The sequence below is a fragment of the Dipodomys ordii genome, unplaced genomic scaffold, assembly GCF_000151885.1.
Source record: "Dipodomys ordii isolate 6190 unplaced genomic scaffold, Dord_2.0 Scaffold486, whole genome shotgun sequence".
Classification (NCBI taxonomy): Eukaryota; Metazoa; Chordata; class Mammalia; order Rodentia; family Heteromyidae; genus Dipodomys; species Dipodomys ordii.
In genome coordinates, this window is record NW_012267702.1 from 33,057 (window position 1) to 60,992 (window position 27,936).

General features: G+C 38.8%; 1 protein-coding gene across 1 annotated transcript in view; it reads right to left on the reverse strand.

Annotated features, from left to right (window-relative positions):
- The window catches only part of LOC106001847 (phosphatidylinositol 3,4,5-trisphosphate 3-phosphatase TPTE2-like), a gene marked incomplete at its 5' end in the record, with an annotated part of 58,380 nt that overhangs the window by 14,872 nt on the left and 15,572 nt on the right, over positions 1–27,936 (reverse strand). The window contains 11 exons of the mRNA XM_013036809.1: positions 2,283–2,344; positions 11,576–11,664; positions 11,765–11,846; positions 12,860–12,920; positions 16,946–17,010; positions 18,040–18,103; positions 18,222–18,321; positions 19,899–20,018; positions 21,317–21,478; positions 23,534–23,581; positions 24,763–24,824. Coding sequence (XP_012892263.1) covers positions 2,283–2,344; positions 11,576–11,664; positions 11,765–11,846; positions 12,860–12,920; positions 16,946–17,010; positions 18,040–18,103; positions 18,222–18,321; positions 19,899–20,018; positions 21,317–21,478; positions 23,534–23,581; positions 24,763–24,824 — 915 coding nt within the window. The remainder of the gene's footprint in view (positions 1–2,282; positions 2,345–11,575; positions 11,665–11,764; positions 11,847–12,859; positions 12,921–16,945; positions 17,011–18,039; positions 18,104–18,221; positions 18,322–19,898; positions 20,019–21,316; positions 21,479–23,533; positions 23,582–24,762; positions 24,825–27,936) is intronic.

Genomic DNA, 27,936 nt, shown 5'->3' on the forward strand with positions numbered 1-27,936 from the left:
AGTATAACCCCTGCTTTGACTGTATTTGATGTCAGTATAATTTGTGGAGGGGAAGGGGAAAAATAAGTCGTTTAAAGAAGGATACAGGTGTACCAGTTGCAACAATAAGTACAAGTCGTTATGTCAAAAATGAACTTTACAACTTTGGTGGGGTTGGGAGGAGGATTGGGTGGAGAGCAGAGGGAGGATGGGAAGGGATGGGAAGGGGAAACAGAGGAGGCTACAATGCTTGATAGGAAATGTACTCATTATCTTGTCCATGTAATTGTAACCCCTCTGTACAGTATTTTCACAATAAAAATAAAAATTTGAAAAAGAAAGAAAATGATGACATCTGCCAGTTGCTAGTGCCTACATACTTGAAAGGCTGAGAACTAGAGGATTATGGTTTGATGTATCTGTCATCTTAGGAGAGAAAGAAAGCAGACCATTGGCAAGTGACAGCCTATCTCAAAAATAGCCAGTGTAGAAAAGAGTTGGAGACATGGCTTATGAGAGAGCACCTGGGTAGGAAGCAGGAGGTCCTGAGTTCACATCCTAATGCTACATACACACAGAAGCTGACATTAGATTGTTTGTTGGTTTTCCTGGTAGTATTGTTCATCTTTTTAAAACTCTGAGTCTCATGCCTGCTAGGCTGGTGTGATTCTGCTAAGCGAGGCTCTCAAGCCTGTTTTTTGCTGGTTATTTTTATGATTAGCTCTTTCTTACTACTCAGGCATGCACCTAAGCCGTGATCTGCCTACTACAGGTTTCTCCATCATCACTGGGAAGATAGCTGCTTGGCACCCTATCAGGCTTCCCTCTGTGGAGCAGGAGTCTTATGGAATCTTGTACCCAGGGTAGCTGGGTATGAGATCCCCTCAATCTCAGCTTCTCACATAGGGTGGGATGATAGGTGCATCCAGCAGTTAAGAAGGGGTCTCATGAGCTTTTCTGCCTGGGCTGCTCTTTTGTTTTTTAATTTTCTAATTGAGATTAAGTGATTAAAAAACTTCACAAAATTGTGGGAAAGTGCTACTTAGCCAAATTCACAAACACATTTTAGCTTTCATAGTTTTCATTTTCATGGTTTATAAAGCTTGTGGTCTCTATAAACTTTGACAATACAACTCTTTCTTCCAAATAGGGTGCTTAATGTAGGCTGTTCCCTCTTTCTCTCTTATTCACTCTCTCCCATCTCTGCCCTTAAGCTGCTTAGTTCACTATCATCAATGTCCAGTGTAGCTGATGTATTTTTCATTCATTTCCTTCTGATTCTGTCCCCTCCTCCTTGCTTCCTCATATGTTTACATATATATATATATATGTGTGTGTGTGTGTGTGTGTGTATATATATATATATATATATATCATATGTGGGATCAAAAACATTTTTATATACATTCATCTAATTTGTGGAGGTGAAGGGGAATAACATCCATGTTAATATTAAACCACAATCCCCTTGTTCTCAGATTCTCAAGTAATTAATATTATAAGTGTGAGTCACTAATACCCAGCTTTTCCTTGATTCTTTAAAAAAAATTTATTTCCCTGTGACTCTTTTTTCTTTCTTTGGTCTTTTGTGGGGCTGTGGCTCAGCTCTTCATCGCAAGGTAAGCCCTCTTCAACTTGAGCCATTTCCAGTTTTCTGAAGATTTATTGAAGATAAGAGGCTAATAGACTTTCCTGCCAAGGCTGGCTTTGAACCACAGTCCTCAGACCTCAGCCTTGTGAGTAGCTAGGATAATAGGCGTAAGCCACCAGTCCCTGGCTTATTAATACCCTTACAAATCTTTATAAAGTTTCTGTAAAGAAGGGGTTAAAGTTCCATAAGTCAGGTATGAGTACATTCCTTTTTAGACAATGTCAGATTTCTTTAGTATTGAATTACACCATCATAAAATTCAATACATATCCTCCAAAATTAAATTGAAGGGAGGAGTGGGGGTGGGAGGGATGGAGAAGAATGATAAAAGAGTGACATTGCTCTCAGGGTGCTGTATTTACAAACTGCTTTGTTGAATGGCAACTATGTACAGATAGTAAAAGTATACCTTAAAAATGCTGTGTATCTTATTCTCAATTTTGCCATTCCCTTCCAATTGTGCATCACTGCTGTCACTATTGTCCTTGCCCAGAACAAGGATTCCAGGCCACTTAAATTAAGCAAGACAGCACGAATCTAGGTTTTCAGTGAATCACCACGAGGTAAGACATTTCCTATCATTTTACCAGTGATGTTTCAGAACCAGCACATTCAGTAAATATAAGACAGAGTATAATAACCTTTTTCCTACCTTGGCGGTTAAAAATGTGCCAGTTGCAATTAGGCAGACACAAATCATGGTCCCCGTGCGCCCTAGAAAAGAGCCAAAATTAGTTCAAGAAACCTTTGTTCCATGTGTAGTCTTTTGAGGAATTTCCATACTGCTTTCGAAAGTCAGTGGACAAGTTTACTCCCCCACCAACAATACAGTTCCCTTTTGGTCACATCTCCTCCAGCATCTGTTATTATTAGATTTGTTGTATATATCCTTTCTATCTGGGGTAAGGTGGAATCTCAATGTTGTTTTGATTTGCATTTCTTTTATGGCCAGAGAAGTTGAGCATTTCTTCATGTGTCTATTGGCCATTCTTATTTCCTCTTCAGAGAAGTCTCTGTTTAGAAGAGAAGTCTTTAGCTTACTTATTGATCGGGCAGTTGTTTCTGTGAGGATTTGTTGTTGGGGGATTTAATTTTTTGAGTTCTAAGTATATTTTAGACATGAGACACTTGTCTTTGGTATGGCTAGTGAAGATCTTCTCCCAATCGGTGGGCTTTCTTTTGATCTTGCTAGTTATGTCCTTTGCCATGCAGAAGCTCTACAGTTTCATGCAATCCCATTTGTCCTATCTTTATTTGAATTGTTATGTTTCTGGGTCTCTATTAAGAAAATTTCAGCCTTTGCCAAGGAGACCTAGGATTTCTCCTATTCCTTCCTGTAATGTTTTCAGGTGTCTGCTTTGACTTCGAGGTCTTTGATCCATTTGGAGTTGATTATGGTGCAGAGTAATATATGGGGATATAGCTTTAGTTTTCTACAGGTGTTTAAACAATTTTGCTAGCACCATTTACTGAAGAGGCTGTCTTTCTTCCATTCTGTTTTTTTTTTAGCTCCCTTATCAAAGATTAGGTGGCTATGAAAAGACTCACTTCTGCGTCTTCAATTCTATTCCATTGGTCCTCATGTCTCAAGTGCAATAAAATTTATAAGTGCCTGGAAATTATTTATAGCCCTATGAAGAAAGTTAAAATAACTTCTCCAAAAAAACCAAAACTCTTTCACACATAGAAAGTACTCTTGGGATTCTTTCTGCTAAATGTTAAGTATTTAAGTGATTTTGGTGGGAGGGATGGGGGAGACTGTTGAAAGAGGTGACATTGATCAAGATTTGTTGTATTCATATACTTACTTTGTTGACTAACAAGTCCTTTGTACAACTACTTAATGATAAAAATAAAATTTAAAAATACAAAAGAAACTTTCATTGCAGTATAACAGTACACTCACAAATACTCCAAAGTGTGCTGTTGGTCTTGGTTCTGATTCCTTCTCAGGTTGCCTATCTCAAGATTTTCAATTGAGAAATAGAAACACCTCATTTGTAATGAATGTAAGAAAAAGATAAACTAGGCCATGCATGGCAGTTCACACCTATAATCCCTGATACTCAGGTTGAAGTGATTAGGAGGTTTGTGGTTTCAGGCCAACTCAGGCAAAACCTCCTTCTCAACCAACAAAGTGGGCAGGGTGGTTTATATCCATAAAAGAGGATTTTAGTCTGAGGCCAGCTCAGGAAAAAGTATGAGCCTTATCTAAAAAAATCATTGAAGCAAAACAGGCCTGGGCATATCGCTTAAGTGGTAGAGTATTTGCCAAGCAGGTGTGAGGTGCTGAGTTCAAATGCAGGTAGGAACCCCAAATAGCAACTAGCACTTGTAGTTCCTACTTGATTGTATTATTTGAATTGTAGGGCAAACTTTTTTTTTTTTTGTTCCGGTTGTGGGGCCTGAACTCTGGGCCTGAGCGCTGTCCCTCAGCTCTTCAGCTCAAGGCTAGCGCTCTACCACTTGAGCCACAGTGCCACTTCCGGCTTTTTTTCTTTTTGCTTATGTGGTGCTGAGGAATTGAACCCAGGGCCTCAGGCATGCAAGGCAAGCGCTCTACCACTGAGCCACCTTCCCAGCCCTGTAGGGCAAACATTTTTGAAAGATAAGAATGTAGAGAGGAATCTATAATGAATACTCTTGGGCCTATTCCTCAGGTTCTATAATTCTCAGTATTTTGCTGTACTGTACTTGCTTAATTTCTGCTTTGGGTTGCCTGCCTGCCCGCCTTTCTCCTGTCTCCTCTCTTCTCTCTCTGTCTCTCTGCATCTGCCTCTACTTGTGTGTGTGTGTGTGTGTGTGTGTGTGTGTATGTGTGTGTCTGCATCTGCCTCTACTTGTGTGTGTGTGTTATAGTGTTTTAAAGCTCACCCTTGACTTCTTTCTTGCTTCAAATCACTCATCCTCAAAAATCTCTTATGTTGCCTTCCTTGCACGACGGATGTATTTAGGTTTGAAAAAATGTTGTCTTTTCTCTTTCTATAATCATCTGTAGAGTTTAACTTAGTTGCTTTTATTCAATTCCTAACATACCCTTCTTCCTGAGAAGCATAATATTTTTGACCTATCTCTTAAACATTCTATAATGAACTCATCTTCTCCACCAAGTTTAAAGAATAGTATTCTAACCAAGTACTTCCAACGGGAAGTTAATGCCACTTGTAGCTACTAAGATGAGACAAAGCTACTTCCTGCTAAATAAGAATGCTGGCTATTGCTTCTCAGCTTCATTGACTGTAAACTTGTCAGTTCTGGAGAACAGCTCTGGGTCTCCAAAAGAATGATCTTTTCCCGTTGAAAGGAAACTTGTAAAAAGCTCTCTTTCCAAGTCTATATACACCATACGGGGCAGATTCATGTGCCTGTGCTGTGGATAAGTACAGCTTCAGCATCACTATGTGTCCTCTTAGCCAGGTGAAACAAGAAGCCATGAAGTAGGTGTTCTTCAATCATTTGTCAAGCATTTATCACTAAGCCTCTCTCAGTTGGAGTTCTTTCTGGAAAAGTCAGGCCTGTTGTATAAAGATTATTCTGGAAAAGTCAGGCCTGTTGTATAAAGATTATTGTATCATCAACAACCTGTCATTTCCAATTGGCAAGAGAAATCGAAATATAGAATCTTATACTTTTCTTCCTGGAAGCATTCCCTCACTGTTTGCTAGTGGTCTTCCTTGAATTGGATTTAGCTGTGATAATATATACCATCAGTCAACTTCATGGAATCTTCCTGAAACACTCAACTTGGTCTTCATGACATTAAAATTCATTCTGTTCAGATTGATATAGTATTAACATATATAAATAGCAGTCCCTAGAGAAAACAGCTAACACTACTGAGTCATAGATCACATAATCTTTATAGGTCTGTGAGGAATGTATGTTGGCATTAGGAAGAAAAACTGAGGTTCTACCAGTTTCAGAGACGTGTGGCACTCACTCACGCTGGTATGGGGGCTGCAACTCATGAACTTTGTTGAATGCTTCTGTTCAGAGAAGGTGTTCTACCACTTCAGTCATACCTCCACTTCTTGCTTTTTGCTTGTTAACTGGAGACAACTGTCTCATGGATTTTTTGCCTGGGTTGCTACTGCACCATGAGCCACAAATCTCACCTTCCTGAGTAGTTACAGTTATACGAATGAGCTACCAGTATACCTGGCTGAGATACATACATAGTCAAAAACAAAATATCTTAAATGTCAAGTGAGATTCAGACTGAGACAGTTCTCAGAAGAAGTACAAATGGCCATTAGATAAATGAAATTTTCAAGTTCGTTAGCCATAAAGAAAATATAAATAAAATCTGCACTAAGGTTGCATCAACCAAATCAGATGAGCAAGCATGAGAAAACAGCAGCAAAGTCTGGCAAGGATGGAGGGGAAAGGCAAGAAGTAACTTTGGTATCCTTTTGTTAGGGATTTAAATTAGTCCATCCACTGTGGAAATCAGTATGGAGGTTGTTCAAAACACTAATCATAGATTTGCTTTGTGTTATTTTTTTTTGTTTTTGTCAGTCATAAGGCCTAAACTCTGGTCCTGGGCGCTATCCCTGTGCTCTTCAGCTCAAGGCAAGCACTCTGCCACTTGAGCCACAGTGCCACTTCTGGTTATCTGGTAGTGAATTGGAGATGAGTCTCATAGACTTTCCTGCTCAGGCTGGATTTGAACTGTGATCCTCAGATCTCAGCCTCCTTAGTAGCTAGGATTACAGGTGTGAGCCACCACTGCCTGGCCGTTGTAACTCTTATAGGCCTTATAAGTTACAATGTAACTTATGGAATAGATTATTTTGTTTGTAATTTTGGGTGTAGGGAAGTGTGTGTGCATGTGTATGTGTGTGTTTGTGTGTAGTGGGGGTTCATAGCTATTATTATGTTTAAGAGTTTTACCAAAGGGCTGGGAATTGGTCTCAGTGGTAGAGCGCTTGCCTTGCATGCCTGAGGCCCTGGGTTTGATTCCTCAGCACCACATAAGCGAAAAGAAAAAAGCCGGAAGTGGCGCTGTGGCTCAAGTTGTAGAGTGGTTGCCTTGTGTTGAAGAGCAGAGGGATAGTGCCCAGACCCAGATTTCAGGCCCCACTACTGGACCCACCCCCCGAAAAAAAAAGAATTTTACCACAGACACTGGTGTCTCATACCTGTAATCCTAGTTACTCAGGAGATTGCATAGTTACAGTTATTTTACCACCAATGCCTGGCTAAGACTGAATTCTCATAGTTTTGAGAAAGAATAATACTAATTTACACAGATTCACCCAAAGTATTAACAGGAAAAACAATTGAACATGGTCTTATTAAGTTGATACTGAAAAAGATTAATGTGAGAAAGGAAGAATTATAGCCAATTTCACTCATGACATTGATAAAAAAAAATTCTTAACAACTGGAATCCAGCAATGGATTAAGTGTTAATACATTAGAAGTACCCCAGGAATGGGTGAAATATTAATACAGTAAAAAATACACTGGTTTGACAAATCTAAGTTACTTTATCACTTAGTAATTAGTGCCACTAATTACACTAATGAACCAAAAAGGAAAGAACATATTACCAATTCAAAGACTCAGGAAAAGCTTCTAATAGAATCCAATATTCATCCTTCATTACAAAAAAAAAAAAACATCACTTTAGATCTAAAGCCCCAGACTGCCACCTGTCACCTAAATTAACAGGTGACATGATGACAGCTTTTCCTTTATGACCAGAAACAAACAACAAAAAAATCTGTCATTATCTGTATTTCTAATTCAACTGTATTGAAGACTCTGGTCAACATTGGAGGTGGGGGGTTTTAAAAAGGATTTAAAAGGTTAAAAAAAAAGCACAACTTATTATTTTCACATGATCTCGTTAACAACCAGAAAGCCCAAAAGAATTTATGGAGAAATTGTTTGAAGTAAGTGGGTTTAATTAAATTGCTAATGACTGCCACTTTAGAAAACATAATTCACTGTACATAGAGCAACAACCACCCAAATCTCAGCATTTTGGGTAGCTATAATTACAGGTGTGAGCCACCAGTGCCTCCGGTAAATTCCTTAAACATAATAAAATGTAGGAAACACAGACAGACACACACACACACATACACACACAGTGTGGGTGCCCATACACACAATTCACTACATCCAAAGTTATAAACAAAACACCCTACACCACAAAAACCTTACAATATACTACATTGGACAAAATGGGCAATGAAATGTGAAAGACTGCACAGTGTGAAAGATATTTGCAGTCTGTACTATTTCCCCATATTTTCACTCCAATCTTTAAAGAACTAGTATAAAACAATAACAAAACATCCTGATTGTCATGCGACAGTGGCAATATCCAGGCAGCAGTCCACAGGAAGACAGCAAGACAGGATGAAGTTACACTTGGAAAAAGCAACTGCTCTGTTTGGGAACAAAGAAGATTAAAACTAACCCTTACAAACAACCCAGAAGAAAACTTATTGAAAGACATGTGATCACAGGATCATGCAAATCCCCTCTGATCAGCAAAGTAAAAAGGTGAAATGAAGACTTCCAGAATCTGATTAGCATTAATGAAGAAACTGAATCCAACTTCTTGCATCATGTTGCTTTAGGTTGACCCATACAACATACAGGCAAACAAAAAGATGAAACTCTGGCAGTTTCATATGGCTCAATTCACATATTTAGGTCAGCTTTCTGCCACGGTGATAAAATACCTAAGCTAATCAAAAGCAGAAAAGGTTTATGTTGGCTCATGGTGGCAGAGCCTGCTTGCAGTCTGGGTCAGTTGTCCTGTTGTTTGGGACCTGAGACACACGGGGCATCAGAGTGGGAGCACATGATGGAAGAAGCTGCTCACATCATAAGTGTCGAGGAAACAAAGAAGGGTCCCAATATCCCTTTCAGACTCATGAGTCCAGGAATCTAGCATCCTTCTTTGAGGCCCCATCTTCTAAAGATTCCACCAGTACCATGGGCCGAGGACCCAACTTTTAATACACGGGACTTTGGGAACATGCAAGTTCCAAACCATAGCAATTGGCTTCATTTTGCCATGGTCCTGTAAACATTTCCATGGTTCAGAATATTTCCACCTATGAATACAAAACCTGCTTTTAACTAATGTGCTAAAATTTGACTCTACTGCAATATATCACAGTTTTAACTGTTATGTTTTCTTGAAATTCACTGTATTAAAAAAAACCTGCCCAAAATGTAATTGCTCATTTTTGTTAAAAATTGCAAAATACACAGAGATGACTATTGTAAGCACTAAGCTGTGTGGAAGAAAACCTACAGGCACTTAAATTAGCTTTATTAAAATACTGGCAATGAACAAATAATAAATATTTTTAGAAGTTATTTTACTTTTTGGAAAGAAGTATGGAGGTTCCAAATGATCACAAACAAGGCCATACTAAAGCTACCAGCACAACTATGTTTATCACACCATTATTCACCATAGCTAACATATGGAATCAACCCAGATGCCCTTTAGTAGATGAATGGATCAAGAAAATTTGTGGTATACAAATTCTATGCTTCCATCAGAAAGAATGGTACTGCCCCATTTATTAGGAAATGGAAAGATGTGGACAAAATCATATTAAGTGAAGTAAGCCAGATCCAAAGAAATATAGGTCCCCTGGTTTCCGTCATTTGCAATAGGTAGTATAGATCTAGGATAATTTTATCAGATGAGCAGAAAATCTCAAAAGCTATGTATATATGACCATATAAGATGATGCTAAGTGAAAGGAACCCAAGAAATGGACAAAAGAGGTCTTTCTTTGTTGTTGTGGTTTTTAATGTAGTCTGTGATTTCTCTTGTTTCCTTTGTATGTTCTACCCCTTATGGTATATCTTCTGTTGTCACTGTTCTTGATTTTGGTACCCTGCATCTTGTCTAATTTGGGGAGAGGAAGGAGAATATCAAAACACCGAAACAAGGACACAGGACGACCCATTGCACCACTATGTTAGATATGAACTTTACAACTTCGGTTGGTGAGTGAGAGAGGAGTGAGGTAGGTGTGGGGGGAAGGCATATGGGTGAACAGCAAGGGAAGGGGTAACAATGCTGACCAAGGAATGTACTCATTGCCTTACTCATGTAACTGTATAACCCCTCTATATAGCATCTATACAATAAAATGAAATTAAAATTTAAAAGGATTAAAAAATAAAAAGAAGTTATTTTACTTACTGTTCCAGTGGTAATTTGGAAAATGCTATCTTTCTTGGCTTCCATAACCTTAATAGTTTCTCACAAGTTTAAGAATAATCTTAAATACTAATGGAACAAAAAGAAATGGAGACAAGTGGAATAGAATCTAGAGCTAATTTAGACCAGTAGAATAGAAGAGAGAATGAAGAAATAAACTGATGAATTTCTAAGTAACCAATCTTGAACAGATGTTCACAGAACACATAATGGGAAAGGACAATCTGTTCAATAAATGATACTGGTACAAGTGAACATACAGAAGTCCAAGGATGAAAGAGGATCATATTTCCTTCACCCAATACACAACAACTCCAAATGATTGGAGAGGGAAGGATTATTCTTCCAACTCCCCACAAAATGGGGAATTGCTTTGTAACACTGCTTGGCATGGATAATTTTTGAATAGAAGTCAACAAATAGAGACCGTCAAAGTAAAAAATACCTGACACTGCATGAAAGCACAATGCTTCTGCACAGAAAAGTAGGTAATCAGCTGAGCAAAGACATGACCTGTGGAGTGTGTGAATATTCAAAAAGATATAAGAAACTGAACACACGGGAAAGCAAATATATTCATCTTTTGTAACAAAAGAGAAAAAAAGCGGTGGCAGTGGCAGGGGCGGGGGTAGGTGTGGCATCCATCCCTGGCTTCACAGCACTCAGGAAGCAGAGGTAGGAAGATCACAAGTTTGAGACTATCCTGGCCTATATAGGGAAATTCTGTCTCAAACAAACAACAACAACAACAACAAAAAAAGACAACAAACTGAAAGCCAGGCAAGGTGACTCACTCTTTAATCCTAGCTATTCAGTATGGTAATGGGGAGGACTGTCATTCAAGGTAAGGCAAAAACATTCGCAAGATTTCATCTCAAGTCAAAATTGTGCATCACAGTGTGTGTCCATTATCCCACCTATGTATGTGAAAAATGCAAAGTGGGAGGTGCACAGACTAGGCCTTCCTGGAGGCAGCATGAAAAGTGAGCCCTTAGGTGAATAATAACTAAAGCAAAAAGGGATTAGGGGTGTGTGAGGCTCCAGTAGTAGAGTGCCCTAGGAAGTATGAGGCACTGTGCTCCAGCTGTAGTAATGGCAACCAAATCACCCGGAAGTCCCAAGAATGAAAAGGAGGTAGGAGGTAGGGTAGGACAGAGGACTTGGAAAGAGATTTCTGAAAAGGAAACAGCAAGTGGCAAACAAGCGTATGAAACAATGCTCAATGTCTCTAGTTAACAGGGAAGAGGAACTTAAGGGCCCAAGGAGAGAATGCATTTGTTAGCTAGCTTCAAGATTCAGCTATTCCCCAATGCATATCAACACAAAAATAATACATTGTGCATCACCCAAGTACGGTTTTGTCAGGGAAAAGAGAAAAAAGAAGAGTCTCAAAGTAAAAGTGCTCTAACATCCTGAAGATAAACACTTCATATTTGACAGATATAAACTGGAAAACCCAAAGGGAAGAAACTCAGATCATGGGTAATTTAAGGGAAAATACACTCAGCCTTCCTTAGCTCTTGTTCCTTTCTTCTTTTCTTCTACTTTCCCCTTCTCTAGTTTGCTTTTATCCTTCTTTCCTTCTTTCAGCATTCAAATCACTATGAAAATGTTAGCAACTATTAATCTATAGGAATTTCTTATTTGAAGAATTCCAGTATGCATCTCTGCTAGTCCTTCAATATTTATTTTCAATTATGTTTAGCAAATGGAAACAGAAAGGAAAGCATTGTTACCTTTTCCTCCTTTGCAGTGAATCACAATGATGTTCTGAGGATCCTTGGATAGCCAGGCAATGACTTCTTTTGAAAATAAAATCATCTCTCTGGTTTAAGAAAGAATTTTAGTTAATTAAAACTCATTCCCCCAATTCAAGCCCAACAAATTTAGTGCTCTTCTGGCAATCAGTGTGGCATAAAACTTACTCTAGAGAGGGAACATTGTGATCATCTATCATTATTCTATGCATTCGATGATGAAAAAACTTTGGGTCATAAGATCGTTCGCCTGGAAGAAATGATGTATGTGTCAGAGCTCTATGCTTAATGAGATAAAAGTTAGGCATGAAGTTTAAATTTTCCATAAGGAATTTCTTATGTAGCTTCAAAAGCTATCTGGGAGGCTCCTGTTGTTCTAAAACGATACTTTTAAATGTAATTTTACTGTCAAGTTAATGTGCAGAGGACTTATGGTTATGAATAAGGTAGAGAGTACATTTCTTGTCAAACTTCTTATCCCTTCTCTCATTTTTCTCACACTTTCCCATCTCCTAAGTCATGTAGATTCTTAACATCAACAGCACAAAGTTCCCTAAAGAGGGAGGGAGGCAGGCCAGTGGAGCAAAGAGCAAAGGAAAGGGCTTTAAGGACAGATTCTAGGATAGTAAGTGGCTTTTTCAAATTAGGTAATCTCAACTCAATTTGTTGTTTCATAGTACTCACTTTTAACATCCCAGCAGCCTGCTCATTCTATTATGGTACTTGTGTACCATGAAGCAGAAGCCAATCGCACTGTCTAAATGCTCAGTCCCTGATTAAGGTCATTAATGTAGGCAGGATTTAATGTATAGTCAGGAGTAAACAAAAGGCAGACAGACATAACTAGGAACTGGAGGTATACTCTGTCTTTGACTTTTTGTCTTTGTTTTTGTCTTTTCTCATCAAGTGCTTTGTTCTCATCACCACCCACTTCTGGTATGTCAGAGAACATACCTGCTGAATTGTATTCAGCACAACGTGGCACCAAACACAGGAACACCTGCATAAGCCTAAGAGCCTGAGCAGGACTTTCCTGAATGCTTCATCGCCAACTCCGCATCTTTGCTCTCACTGGCCTGTCTCCCCCTTACGGTACAATGTGCCACCAAGCTATCTTTTCCTACCAAAGGGGACAGCACAAAAGAGAGATTTCTGATCTAACTCCCCACCACTAAATTTTTACAATGAAATGAAACATTAAAGAAGTCATTTTCTTACATGTTTTCTATCTATAGTAGCAAAAATATTAAGTCATGTACATACTACAAAGGTTGTATACAAAATAATGTTCAGCATGTCTGCTTTCCAAGAATCGAGTCACCTCCTAAAAAAGAGAAATATATTCATAAACTGTTTTGTTGAATGTAACTCCTTTATACAACTATTTAGAGATACTAGGAAAATCTGCTGTCTACTTTTGGAAAGCCTTTTTGTGACAGCCTTAACCTCCTGGTCTTCTTCAATCTGCCAGATGCTTCTTTCTGCCCACTTAGAGCTCATAGTAGCTTTCCCCTTGTTTTGAGGGGCAAAGAAAGGAGATGTTTTCACATGGCAGCTATGCTTTCATGGCTTCTACATCCTAGCCATCTACAGATAGGCCTTCAGATTAAGCAGAAAGGTATTGGAGGTAGAAAGGTAGGCATGGTAAATGGATCCCAAATCTGGGCCTGATTGACCATTAGCTCAGCCTTGAGGCCTGGCCAGTGGTCTGTAGCTCTCTGTTGTTGTCTTCAAGATGACAAGAAGGCATTGTGTGAGGGGACTTTTGTCACAAGTTGATTATTGTGAATCCTGTTCTTGCTGGAGCCCTGGGTGACTGTGAATTGACTGCAGAAGAGCTTGGCTCAGATGAACATAGATGCAAAGTAGAGGGGTTGGCTACCCAACAGTTTATTTCCCTGCAAAAGTAACTTTACCTTGACTTAGAGACCAAGGTATATTGTGTGCTTGCATGAAAACAGTAGTGGCCAAACTTGTTGATATGCCCTCATTTTGTTGTTTCTCCAGTAACTGTGAGTGGGTCCCACACATCTGCACTTTGACCCTCTCTGCCTTATCTGTTCAGTGTTGTTCAAAATACAATCCTGAAAACTTCCTCCCTTTGAAGGATCCTGAGGAACATGTGGCCTGCTTAACCTCTTCAGGAGTTAAGAATGTGCAGAGATGAAGGTGCACCTTGACTTGAAAATGTTTACTAGAGATTGCTTAGCTAGTCATTGCATAACAAGATATGCTGTAGTCATTGAACATGGACTACTGAAGCAGCTCTGTGTCCTATGTTCCAGTCTGCTGAGAACTGCACAAAATAGCTTAGCTTTGAGACTCCACTCTGGCAAATGTGAAAGACTTAACTCTTAATTCAGTCAGTGGATGTAAGCTTTGGATGGTTCATGGTTTATAGATGTTTATGAAGATAGATTATTTTTAGATTCTTTGATTACAAGTCGTAAAAGGGTCAGTGATTTATCAGGATACTTGTCAATAGCCCAAGTAAATAAGTGGTGGATAACTGAGAGAAAGCAACAGTCTAGAGCTCATTCCAGGAAGAATAATGTCTTTGTTTTGACTCACATGAGAAATGAACTTGGGCCCAATCCTAAAACATTATTGGCCCCATGTTAGGCAGGTGGTAATTAATTCAGTTTTCACTTCAACCTACTGACAACACAATATCACTGATCACAGAATGCTTTACCCAGAAAGATGGGAAGTGAATTAAGTATTGTTGAACATGCTGCTTTGACAATGAGTGTGCTGTTTATTATGTACAGATCAACCCACAGCACAATGTGTAGCGTAATTATTTTCAAACTCCTATATTTAAAGTTGTGAGCTCTATGTTACCAGCCAAAAACTTTTAGCTGCAAAATTTGCATCTCTTCCTTCTGCTTTACTTTTTTGTTTGTAGGTTTTCCTTTCTGTCAAGTGGATTTTCAGAATAGAATGAGTTTGCTGACTCTTGGAGCAGTATATAACTATATAATTGGTGTGCACAGATTATCCATAGAGCAATTAGTATTAATTCTGTTTTTAAAAGAATAACCAGGGCACAAAACTATTGAATACATCTGACAGAATTCATTTTGCTACTAGGAAGTCAGTTACAAAGCAGGTATTATATGATTCTACTATGAGAAATTCAAGAATGATTAAACTTATCTGTGGTAATAACAAACTTTGTTGAGGGTGTGGGTAGTGACTAGAATGTACCAAAAATATTGAACAGTTTGATAGAGGTGTTGGTTGCATGCGCTTATCCATAATTGCATTGACAGATACATTTAACATGAGTGCAGTTTGAGTATACTTCAATATAAGTTGAGTTATATAAGCATACATATTCTACATTATTAAATAATGATGATTTTCATTTAAATACATTTTGTTCTTTACATATGTAAGCATAAATTTGTGCGTATTTATAAGTACCACATGAGATTCTGAGTCACACACAGCCGGTATACATATACATATGTGTGTGTGTGTGTGTGTGTGTGTGTGTGTGTGTGTGTGTCTATGTGTGTGTGTGTGTACATACATAGATACCCATATATGTATCTAAAGCAGGTTCTATACAACTATTGTGTGAAGTATTCATATAATATCAAATCCTTTATTCTTGATTTTTGAAATAGATCATAAAATGCTGTTTTTGTAATCACCCCACTGTGCAACAGCTCAGCAGTCAGTTGACTCTTATTTTACTGCAGTTTCTCACTCATTGATTAACCTTCCTCCAACCTTTCTCCCTTTGACCTTCCCCAGTTTTTGGTAGTCCCTATTCTATTCTCAATTTCTTTGAGATCAATACTCTTATATTCCACATTCTACATTCTAGCCTGTAGGCTTATTTTACTTAACAGAGAACTTCTGGGTTGTTACCAAAAGCAATATTTCATTGCTTCATGAGTGAACAATACTCTCTCCTGTATATGTGCCACACTTCCTTTATCCATTCATCTGTGAATGGACACTTAGGAGGTTGTTTTCATCTCTTGGTTATTCAGTCCTGAATAGTGCTGCTATTAACCAGGGGTGCCTGTGTCTGTGGCATATACTGATGTCTTTATTTTACATCAATACCCAGTCGTAGCATTACTGGATCATAGGATCATTGTATTTCTCTTTTTCTGGAAGAACCCCCACATTATCTTCTACAATGGCTGTGCTAATTGATTTTCCCACCAAGAACATGCCAGGGATCTCCTTTCTCAAAATCCTTGCTAGTTTGTGCTACCCCTAATCTATTTGAAAACTGCCAGTGTTTGGGGGATATTGCAGTGTGATCTCATTGTGGTTTGGACCTGCATTTTTCTGATGATGAAGGTGCTTGCCCATTTTGTCTTATGTTGAGGTCTTATGTTGGGAAAGGACCATTTAGGACTGAGGCTACTTTTGGATAACGGGTGGACAGCTTATACACCAGTAATCTTATACGATGAGGCTGCTGAGGAGTCCTCTAGCTTTCTTTAACTACATGCATTGATGTTCACTCAGCGAGTTTTCACCCAACAGAACATTTCCTGTCATGAAGTGACAATCGAATGTATTTATGTATATGCATCCACATACAGATCTGTGGTTATATTTTATTAAGGGAGAACAGGGTGAATTACAGAAGTATACATACATACATATTTCCTAAGCCAAAATTTAATCTAATTTCATAGTAAGTAGCTTTATTGTGTTAAAATTAGCTTAGTCATCTAGAGACTTTGAAGCAGGATTTCCCTTATAAAAATTTAGGGGAGTTTATGCGTAAGAACATATATTTTTTATACTTTTTTCTCCTTCTCCCCAAAAGACCACACACATGGCCACAGTTCCTCTCATCTGGAAGGAGTCTATTCTCTGCTCCTTGATTCTGGACTGGTTTTGTCATTCCTTTTGTGTAATAGAAGGAATTCAGGGCCACACAATGTTCACTTCAAGCCTTAGCCTTGATGTAATTCCATTCATTTGCTTGCTGTTCCTGAGTCCATTTCAGCTGACCTAACTGCCTGGTAGTAGAGACATCCTAGGAGGCACCTAGCTAAACCATATCAGATTAGCTAGTCCTCAGATGGCCAGCTAGGCTCAGAGATGCCTAGATAAGCCCAGCAAAGTAGCCAATCCTGTACCTAATCATTTGAACCACTCCATGAACTGCAATTCATATTTACAAACCCCGAATCTTGAGTGAAATAAAGGCCTACTCTTACCAATAAGTAGGTTGGCAGTGGTTTGCATAAACAAAAGCAAGTTGGTACCGTGCTAGCAAGTATGAATTTTCAGCTAAAAGAATAAGCTTGCAGAATACTGCCCTGCCTGGGTCAACACTAAGCTCTTGAGTTGCATGAATAGGCTTACCTCCATGGGATTCCTATAGAATGAGTGTTTTCCAGAGGATGGAAACGACATAGCAATTAGCCGTTCTGGAAATCAAAAGAATCACTAATATGAATGTCATTATAGATGGAAAATATCACAGAAATTATTCTACATCTACCCAAATTCTTTTCTCTGAGGAAAAAAAAGAATAGAAGCTGACATAAACTAGATGATGTATTCAATTATGCAATAGAATAGAAGTTAAAGCTGGCCCGTTATTCCTTGGGGTCCACTGGTGCTTAGTGCTTTGTAGCCCTCTTGGCTCAGCAAACTTGAGCTAATGAGTAGTGACCTCATTCTCTAGGATATGAGAAGACAAGGCCTCTATTGGATGCTTGAAATGGCAGAAATTCTAAAGGAAATGCCAATGGAGCCACCTGAAAAATCTGTGTCACCTCTTCTGTAGTCACCAAGTAGTCTTGTTTTGAAATGCATGAGATTTTCTGTGTCTAGAGGTAACTTACCGATATATTACCCTAAAACAGTAGTCTGTGTCATCATAGAGAAAGGCTATTTAGAAAGAGAATGGGCAGGAAGGCAGGAGAGAAGAAAAGAAAGAAAGGAAGAAAGAGAGAGTGAGAGAGAAAGAAAGAAAGAAAAAGGCTAAGAAAGGAAGAGAAAGCACAAGAAGGGCATATAGTGAATGGAAAAAGTGTAGGCATGTTGGCTGAAGCTTGAAAGTTCAACTATTTGGGAGGCAAAAATGAGGAGAATGTTGCAGACTTCATCTCAATTAATGGCATAGGAGTAGAAGAATTTTGCTTAGAAAAACTGGGATATAAAGCAATAACCATTACTAGTAGTGTGTCCTGAGTGGTAGAGTACCTTTCTGGCAAGCACAATGCTCTGAGTTCACTACCCAGTACCACAAAAAAAAAGCAATAACAAATCAAAAACAAAAAGCACAAACCAACAGGGCTTAGATATAAATATTGTAGTTTGGGACAACTTTCAAAAAGAATATAATTACTTCTAAGAAAAATGTGAAATTTATGTAAATCAATCATGTGTTAAACTTTAAAACCCAGTAATATAAGTAATATAAGTAAATCAACAGTTAAAGTTTCACAAACCAGTGATATAGGTGAGATCTAGATCAAATCCATCCTTGTCATATCGACGCTTGTTACCAGATACCTGGTAATTAAAACAAAACTGATTAATCTGTAAAAATAGAAATATAACCAGAAAGATTTTTATATTGCTATGGAAAACTCTTCCATGTATAGGAAGAAACCATGTTCTGCCCACTTACCAGTCTTCTGATTACTCTTTCTAGATGTCTTTTCTGATTTGCAAGATGGAATATTCGCATAAGTGTTACAAGCCTCAGTAGTCGAAAGAACACAGACATTCTAAATAAATTTATAGATAAAGTTGAAAAGATTCCTTTTTAGTTCAGAAATAGAAGAGTTCCTCCATGTGGAAGTTAAATACTTATGTCTGTATGTGTTGCTATTCATCCCCCCCATGGCTTTCGCAGGCTACACTAGTGCTCTACAAGTCAGCTCTACTCCTATGCCCAGAGGACATTTGGTAACATGTGGACATACTTTTAGTTGTTACAACCAAGCGGATGCAGAAGCTAATCAGATCTAGGAATGCTGCTAATGGAAATTGAGGAAGATTTTGAGAATTTTTTCCCTCCCGTCCGTTGCCGCAGTAAACATTTGTCTTGTCTTGTCTTATCTAAAATACAAATATACTCAAGTTGAGAAATTACAATCTAGAGAAACAGTAATAAACCCATTGGAATTTGTAGACTAAATATAGGAGTTTAAGATGAGCACATTTTATTTTTCCCCCAAGTGAACTAGTTTCTTGTATACTTGTGTTACTCCTTCAGTAACATCAGTAGCTTCCCTACAGCTACTCCATGCATATCAGGCAGGCAGCAGACTGAGAGAGTTCCCGAGCATATTGGCTGGTGTGGACATGTACAAACAAGAGTCATCTGGGAGGAGTGGTTAAACCACAGGTTGCAAGTCCCAGTGGTCCACGGTGGAGCCCAGAGTGCTTTCTTGCATGACAACAAGTGATGTTGAGGTGGCCCATTGGAGAACCCTAATGACTGAGGTTATTTTCAAGCTCTCAAGCCTATCACATTACATATTTACTTGGGGATCACATTGGAGCTCTGGGAAAGTAAGGTAAAAAGGAATCTACTTCTTTGACTTCTACTGATACAGCTAAAAGACCCCTAACATCAATCTCCAAATATACATTTGTACTTTTCTATCTCATTTCTAGAGAGACAGTGACAGAGACAAAGAGACAGGCAGACAGACATCAATCCCTCATCCACTAAAATTTCACTATCTAATCCCTTCCTGCTTTAACTTTGCCTTAAAATTCTTCATTTTTAACCAGAATGACACTGCAAAATTCATACTTTGGATTGTCGTATACATCACTCTCCTGGTTTCCTGTTGCTACTTCTTAGAGAATTAGGACTGGAGTCACTTAAACTTTACACAAGGTCATGTCAATACACTCATGATTATGGAAATGCTCAGAGTGGTAGAGCTTCAAGAGTAATGAGTTTGTAGTTGAAACACAAAGGGGAATTTGGGGAGAGTTTCAAAATGATGCTCCATCTTCAGTATCCAAGTGAAGGTACTTTAGTGAATACATCTTTTCCTGGCGGTAAACTAAATGCTATCATCCTTAGGTTTCCCAGGGTATGAAAATGTAACAACATTTTCCTTTTTTTTCATGTTTTGTGGTACTGTCATTTGAACTCAGGTCCTCACACTTGCTAAGCAGACCTCTACCATTCAATCTATCTACCATCTCTAAATATTTCATTTCAAAGAGATTATTAAGTACCGAACTTAAGCAGAAAACTGTTCAATATACAGAATTAAAGACAAGAAAAATAAAAATAAAGAAACAAATTTAAGAAAGGAAAGCTGGCAGTTATGTTGCCTACCTTTGAATATCTTTAAAAAATCCAGCATAAAAGAATATGTATGTGACATCGATAAGTAGAATGATTCCTATGATGACGGCATCTAAGATGTTAAGTATGTCAGAAAAATAATGCTTGTTCCTGTAAAAGAGAATAAAATGGTTATCTTCTCCAAGAGGATAAAGGAAAACCTTCGAAACAAAAAATTTCCTGGATTCCACTTCTTTAAAATCGGTACTCTACTAGATTCTTTAAATGCATTGTCTAGATTAGATGATGGTAAAATATAATATTTGTGGAAAGTTTTCATGCCTAGAGCATGGCAATTGAAACTTAGTAAGTAAGTGATCTACCCACAGTACTGGACAAGAGACATGCACTGCCTTCTCCTATGTAGTTGGGAGAAGAAAAGTGCAAATGTACATTTCTGTTGAGCTCAGTACATCATAATATCCTTAGAGCAGTAGGCTCTGAGTATATGAGGAGCTTATGAGAGGGGTAGGAGCGGCTCTTGTGAACTCATGATCTGGCCTTGCACCCATCCTGCGTTCCCAAGGGCTACTGGAAGAAACACATGCTCCTTTCCAAGACTGGCTCCTGCACAGGTGAGCATAGTCCTCCAGGGAAAGCATCCTCTCACTTTGGGGCAGCCTTTTGCAGGCTCTGACGAACCTGGCACTGAATAACTTTCCTTAGCTCAAAAGCATAAGGAGAACAAGTCATCAGGGAAAGAACACAAACTGCCTTCTGAAAAGATCTGGAGAAAGGAAGGCTAGGAGGTCCAGTCCCTGACTCCCACAGCAGCCTATCTCTAAGGCTTGTCTCACATCCCCACCTTCTCAGAAATCCAGCAAACAGGAAAGGGAAAAAGCAAGTACTGTCCTGCTATACCACATCTCACTAATGAGATAAGCATTCCCCAGATCACCTCTAGATGGTTTCAAAAGTTTGCCTTTTAATGAATTTGGGATTATGCAGGATCTAGTATCTAGTATTTCATACACCATCAAATCTTAGTGGAAATTCAAGTCACAATGAATTTACGAATAAAGAGACCTCACATACATGTTCCTCCTTCTTAGTGTACATGTTGACACATTAATTTCTTAGCCCCTTTCAAAATCCTTTAAGCTTTAACTGTTGGGTACTTTCTAAAATACACCAGGGGAGAGTCTGTTGCAATATAAACCAGATTAAAGCTAGTCAATGAGAATCTGGATTTGGACCATGACTCCAAGAATAATGTTGAAAAGGTGCACATTTGGTTGGGTGGACCTGCTAATTACTGTAGTATTTTTAGTGCTAAAGCAAGGAGTTTAATAGGAGTTTACAGAACACAGTTAAGGGGAAGAGTGGGGCTGAGCTACTTGGGTGAAGAAACAGCCTAGGGTTATAAGAGCACAATTTAGATTTAGGCTCAAGAAAAGAATAAAACTTACCCTTTTACATAGACTTGAAGAAGAATGTCCACAAGAAAGTAGAGAGCAATCACAAAGGAGATGCTTCTATATTCCAAAGGAATATAAAGCTTGCTTGAAGTGACTGCAATGTCCGTAACCATCAATGCAAGATCAACAAAAATAAGCAATAGTCCCAAGAGCCTGAAGTAAATAGAGACATAAATAGAGTTTTCCTTACAGTTTCACAATTATTAAAGCCAGGTCAGATGGGAAAATGTTATTATTTAAGATTATGTTGGCCAGTGGTAGGAAGGAGGATAGTGCATAGGAATGTCCAAAAATGACTTGGTTTTTATCCAACAAAAGCATTGATGAGTGAATAACACTCCCACCAAATCAATATATTTCATGTTATATAGGTACCTCCAAATAACACTGCAAGTTAGGACAAAATGGAAATAAAATGACAAGCCTGTCAGTGTAATCGCTTTAACTTTGAGAATTTCTCAAGATGCATGGAATCAGTAATTGCTTCAGAATGTATTAGTTAAACCTCAGTGAAGGCATGACTGACCTAAGTCCCTGAAGGACCACTTGGGATGGGTGCGGTGCTGCACGGCTGTAATGGTAGCTACTCATGAGACTTAGGAGGATCACAAGTCAAAGCTAGCCCAAGTAAAGAAATTCTCAAAGCCTATTTCAACAAGACAAGCCAGGTGTGATGATCTGTGCCTGTTCTTTCTGCTAGCTCAGTGAGGTGACTTCCAAGGATTAAAGGCCAGGCCAGTCAGAGCAAAGAGTGGAACTTTATCTCAAAAATAACCAAAGTAAGAAGGGTTAGAAGACTGATTATGGTAGTAGAACGCTTGTCCAGCAATCTTGAGGCCACAAACCTACTAAACTCCACTTTGAGTGTAAGACTTTTATTGATGAGGTTTTCAACTAGTAGGTGATTATATATTTCTACATAGAGGAATGGGCACAGGAAAAAGAATTCAGTTCCATAAATATTTATGGAATTGCACTCTTAAGAACTTTGAATTCTTTCTCTCACATATGTTAAGCAAACTTCAAATTAGCTGATTGTATTATTTACTATATAATCAAGGAATGAATTGGTTTCAAAATATTGTTAGAAAGTCAAATTAAAATATTATTAATTTTGGTCTGGGAAGGTGGCTCAGTGGTAGAGTGCTTGCCTTGCATGCCTGAGGCCCTGACTTCGATTCCTCAGCACCACATAAGCAAAAAGAAAAAATAGCCAGAAGTGGTGCTATGGCTCAAGTGGTAGAGTGCTAGCCTTGAGTTGAAGAGCTGAGGGACAGCGCCCAGGCCCAGAGTTCAGGCCCCAGGACTGGACCAAAAAAAATATTATTAATTTTTAGTAGTGTGAAGCACAATGTAAAATCATTTTCTCATGTAGAGAGGAAGCCTAAGTAGCATGTTCCAGAATTAATTACATGTTAAAGGGACTTAATAGAATGTATCCTATACATCCAAATTTAACAATTCATTGTTCTGTCTTGTGTTATTCCTTTTTTCCTTCTTTTCTTCCTTCCTTTCTTCCTTCCTTCCTTTCTTCCTTCTTTCGTTCCTTACTTTCTCTCTCTCTTACTCTCTCTTTTTCTTTCTTCCTTTCTTGGTTGCTTTGTCTCTGTCACCTTCCTTCCTTCCTTCCTTCCTTTGTTCTTTCCTTCCTTCCTTCCTTCCTTCCTGCCTTCCTGCCTGCCTGCCTGCCTGCCTGGCTTCCTTGCTTCCTTCTGTCTTTCCCTCTGTCTTTCTTTCTTTTTCTGGCCCTGGAGATTGAATTTTGATCCTAGGCACTGTCCCTGAGCTTCTTTTGCTCAAGACTAGCACTCTACCACTTGAGCCACAGTGCCAGTTCTGGATTTTTCTGTGCAATTTGTTAGAGACTTTCCTGCCCAGGATGGTTTTGAATGGTGTCCCTCAGATCTCACCTAGGATTGTAGATATGAGCCACCTGTGCCCAACTTATTTTTATAAGTAGGAAAAACATAGCAATATGCCATTACATAGACTTGGTGAAATGTCATTTCTTTGCAAGTTTGAAGACTAGTTGAAGTCAGTTTTCCAAGATAAGTTGGATTCTATTATGAAGGGGCACATAGGTTAGTTTTCATCATCTTGACAGTAGAAATTGATTTTGTTCTGTTTTGACTTTCTCAGATGCTTTTCCCTTCAAATAGTGATGCTAAATGTCATGTACATGTTTTATTTCTGAAGTATGCTGAATACCTGAATGCTATTGATGACACAATTCGATTTGCAATTTTCTTGATGTAGCTGCTGTAAAAAATTAGTAAACACAAAATCAATCATATTTTGTTTCTCTAGCATATAGTATGAGTATAGCCAAAAGCAAAGTCCTTTATACTATCAATTTAAAAGGACATTAATAAAATAATAAAAGGACAGTCTTCAGCAGTTTTACAATTAAGTGGTTTCCATGAATAACTGAAGTGTGTACATTTCTGTTTTATGAGATTTTCACCTTCGCATCCAGAATATATGTGGTAACAACTCTCTTTTCTCCCTTTTACACACACACACACACACACAGACACACACACACACACACACACACCAACCAAGGTTTGGCTCTTTTGTAATATTTTCCTTGGACATAAAATTCTAACCCTGACTTAATGGTAAAAGAAGACTTTAAGTCAACAACTGAACAAAGCACATATGGTATGCGGGAGCTGTCTTCCAATGCCAGTTCTTCCAGGAACAACTGGCATCCTGGGCAAGTCATTATAGCTTGGCCAGCCCAGTTCCCACAGCAATGAAATGAGAGGCATCAGGGATGAACATGGGCAGTACATGATTTTCGTGTCTTTTAATAATCATCTCTTGAATTTGACATCCAGCATATAATTAGACAGAATTTTGTTTCAGGCTGCAAACACACCTTAGAGGTAAGGTATTTTAGTGAAACATATTTCAAGTTAAAAAGTCTGGGCTGAGAATGTGGTTTCAGTGCTAGAGTGCTTGCCTAGCATTCATGAAGCACTGGGTTGGGTTCCTCAGTGCCAGAGAAACAGAAAAAGCTGAAAGTAGCACTGCAGTGCCAGAGAAACAGAAAAAGCTGAAAGTAGCACTGTGGCTCAAGTAGTAGAATGCTAGCCTTGAGCAAAAGAAGCTCAAGGACAATGCCTCAGGCCCTGAGTTCAAGCCCCCGTTCCAGAAAAAAAAATCCCCTAATATCCAGCCTTTTCTCATTTATCAAAAGAGAAAAGAGCCTGGCAAGTAATACCTTGTTTTATCCTATAGGTGGAGCCACTGGAGAGCAGTTTCTTACTCTGCTGAGGCTTCCATCAAAGCACCAACTTGTTTTGGGTACTACAATAAGTTAGGAGTAACATGCATTCTTAATAGTTCTCTTTTCAGACAGCTAAAATAGAGATATTACAGCAAAAGAATCTTAGAAAAAAATCATAAAGACTCTGCATTGTCATCAATACTTCCAATAAAGTTCTTTAATCTCAACCACTTTCTTTTCTGGTGAATATGCTTTCTTGTGTGTCTGTATTTACATACATGTAACTATGTATAAATCACATAGGTGAGAGTGTATGTGTATTTAGAGCTCACCTTTCATTGCTGTTTCCTTCCTCAAGTCCTGTTGTGGGATCAAATGGTATATCACTAAAGGATGAAAACAAAGCATATTGTCAGACATCTTGAACGATTTTCTAGACTTGATTACATACTCCTCCTTTCTTCACTAACACACGAATCATTCAAAAGTGTTTTGCTCGATCTCCACGTATTTCACCTTTTTCTGTAGTTTATCTTGCTGTCTATTTCTAGTTGAATTCCACTGTGGTATGATGACATGCAGTAATAGAATCTTTTCTTATGCGTACTTATTAAGACTTCCTTTATACTCTACAAAGAAACTCTTTTGTATAATTACTCTATAGTACTAATAGAGAAAGAAAAGAAAATGAACAAAGAGGACACTACTGTCCCTATGTCCATACTATTTCCTTTGGAAAACACTTCATGGGTTGCTAGATGATATTTATTCTGTGCGTGTTGAGTGAAATATCCTGCAGGTGACTTCTTCCATTTGTTCTATGTCATTACTGAAATCAGGTTTCCTTGTTGATTTTAGGTTTTGATTTCCTTGTGGATTTAGGAAGGGTCTAAAATGATTGGGGTCCATCTACTCATTTATGTTCAGTGGTGTTTGTTGCATGAAATTGGGTGCATTGATACTTAGGTGCCTTTTTGTTTTCTATCATTACATTGTCCTTTGGCAACATGAAGTAACTTTTATGTCATCTGATCTTCAAGTTGTCCTTGACAGATAGGAGTACCTTGACATCTTCTTACATTTGGGTTGCATTCTTGGAATTTCTTTTTCCATCCTTGCACTTAAAACCTGTGTTTGTGTTTGTGCTAGGGAGGCATACGTCTTTCTTTTTGTGTTTTAGTGTTGGTGCTACTGAGGCTTGATTTTAAGGCCTGGCTGCTCTCCCTTAGCTTCTCCAATCAAGGCTGGAAGTTAACTGGAAATAAAAATTTCCTTGACTTTCCTGCCGAGGCGGGGTTTGAACCATGACCTTCAGATCTCAAGAGTACTTAGAATTATAGGCATGAGACACTAATGCCCAGAGTCTGTCTCCTTACCTGAGTGAGAAAAGAAGTAACAGCTCATTGAGGTGTCTGGTATGCACGAGCAAACTAGTGCCCAAAAATATATAGGGGCAAAACCAAACAAAAAACAAAAGGAGGGCTGGGAAGGTGGCTCAGTGGTAGAGCGCTTGCCTTGCATGCATGAGGCCCTGGATTCGATTCCTCAGCACAACATAAGCAAAAAGAAAAAAGCTGGAAGTGGTGCTGTGGCTCAAGTGGTAGAGCGCTAGCCTTGAGCTGAAGAGCTGAGGGACAGCGGCCAGGCCCAGAGTTCAGGCCCCACAACTGGACCGAAAAAAAAAACAATAAAAGGAGTCATTGTGTGAACCTTCTATCTCCTCGACGTTTATCACTTGATTTGATATGAGACTGTCCTAGAGTTGGCTCAAGAAAGACAATCCCATTGAAGCGAGCATAAGGTATCAGTACACAGGAAGCAGAGGTGACTTCCAGCACAAAACTGAATGCTACAAGTGTTCCTCACTGTAACACAGTAATGCCACTGTGTGAGGCAGGTGGCCCAAGCCTTAGTCCCTTCCTCAGTCTTGATGGAGCTGGTCTCAGAGCTGGTCTCTTGAGAATGTCTTCCCAGAGACGGCTTGAATTCAGGGCCCTGGCACTGTCTCTGAATTCTTTGCTCAAGGCTCAAGCTCTACCATACAAGCCACAGTTCCATTTCCCAGACTTTGCAGGTTAATTGGAGATAGGAGGCTCATGAACTTCATAGGCAGGTCTGGCTTTAAAACACAATACTTACATCTCAACCTCCACCTGGTTTGAAACTTGTTATTTTTAATTAAAACTATTAACGATAAAGTAAGAAAACTCAAGACTCATGTTTGTGGTGTTCACAACCAAATCAAAGGACAGTAGAAACAGTGATTAGTCCTTTCGATCAGCTGCACTTTGGAGGTATGACCCCTCTCAACCTGCCTAGATTCCTGATTCTTTCATCATTCCTCCATCCTTCACCATCACCTTAAACCTGTTCTTTCTGCTCTCAGTTAGGGTTCAGAAACCATAGCTGTGAGGCAGGAGCTCCATCCAATTTGCTGAAGAGGGTAGAACTGAGGCTCTCACGTGGTGTGGTAGAAGCACCATGGGAGAAGCAGTTTGGTGGGATAATGACTCCTTCTAGGAGTCTTAGTTTCATTGTTTTCTGCTGAAGGCTTCCAGAAAACTATTTCTTCCTAGATCCTATTACCTCTGAATAATGTAACTGAATTGAGACCTCTTTGTACTGGTAAAGAGAATGAAATGTTTTTCAAAAATAATCTTCTCCCTCAGAGAGTCCACATGCCGTAACTAAGTGGCAAATTGTAGGAATGATGATTCTCTCAACAATATCTGCTTCCCCTCTTCCCTCCTCCCTCTTGGCCTCTTCCTGCGCTGGCCTTCTACTCCTTCCTCCGCGTCTTCCACCTTCTTTTTCTTCTTCTTCCACATCTTCCCTTTTCTTTTCCCTTTCTCTTTCTCCTTCACTGTTTTGGGGATTGGACCTTGCCTGTGCTAGACACCTAATTGAGTTGTTACATATCTCCTGTCTGAACAGTATTGAATGAAATCTGTGTTCACTTGGATGCCACTGCGCGCACGCACACACACACACACACACACACACACACACACACAATTTAAATTTTATCTTACATTTTAATTGTTAATCCACTTAGAGGTACTTGTTTTGTTTCCACTGCAGTTTTGCTAAAGGATTAAAAGAAATGCAAAAGAAAGTATGTCAGTTTGGTTCAAATTAGTTATAATTTCTCAGGTCATATTATTTATAATTACTCTTTCACTGACAAGTTAATCTTTAAAACTTTAAAACTTACACATATAACTCGTTCAGTGGGAATCCAACCTGTCCTTTTCCTAGAATATGATTCTAATAGGACATACTAATTCTGTGAAAGCGATATTTCAAGCTGGTTATAATTCTGCATGCCTATATTTCCTGCATGCTGAATGCTGGGGAAGGAAGACCATTTGCAGAG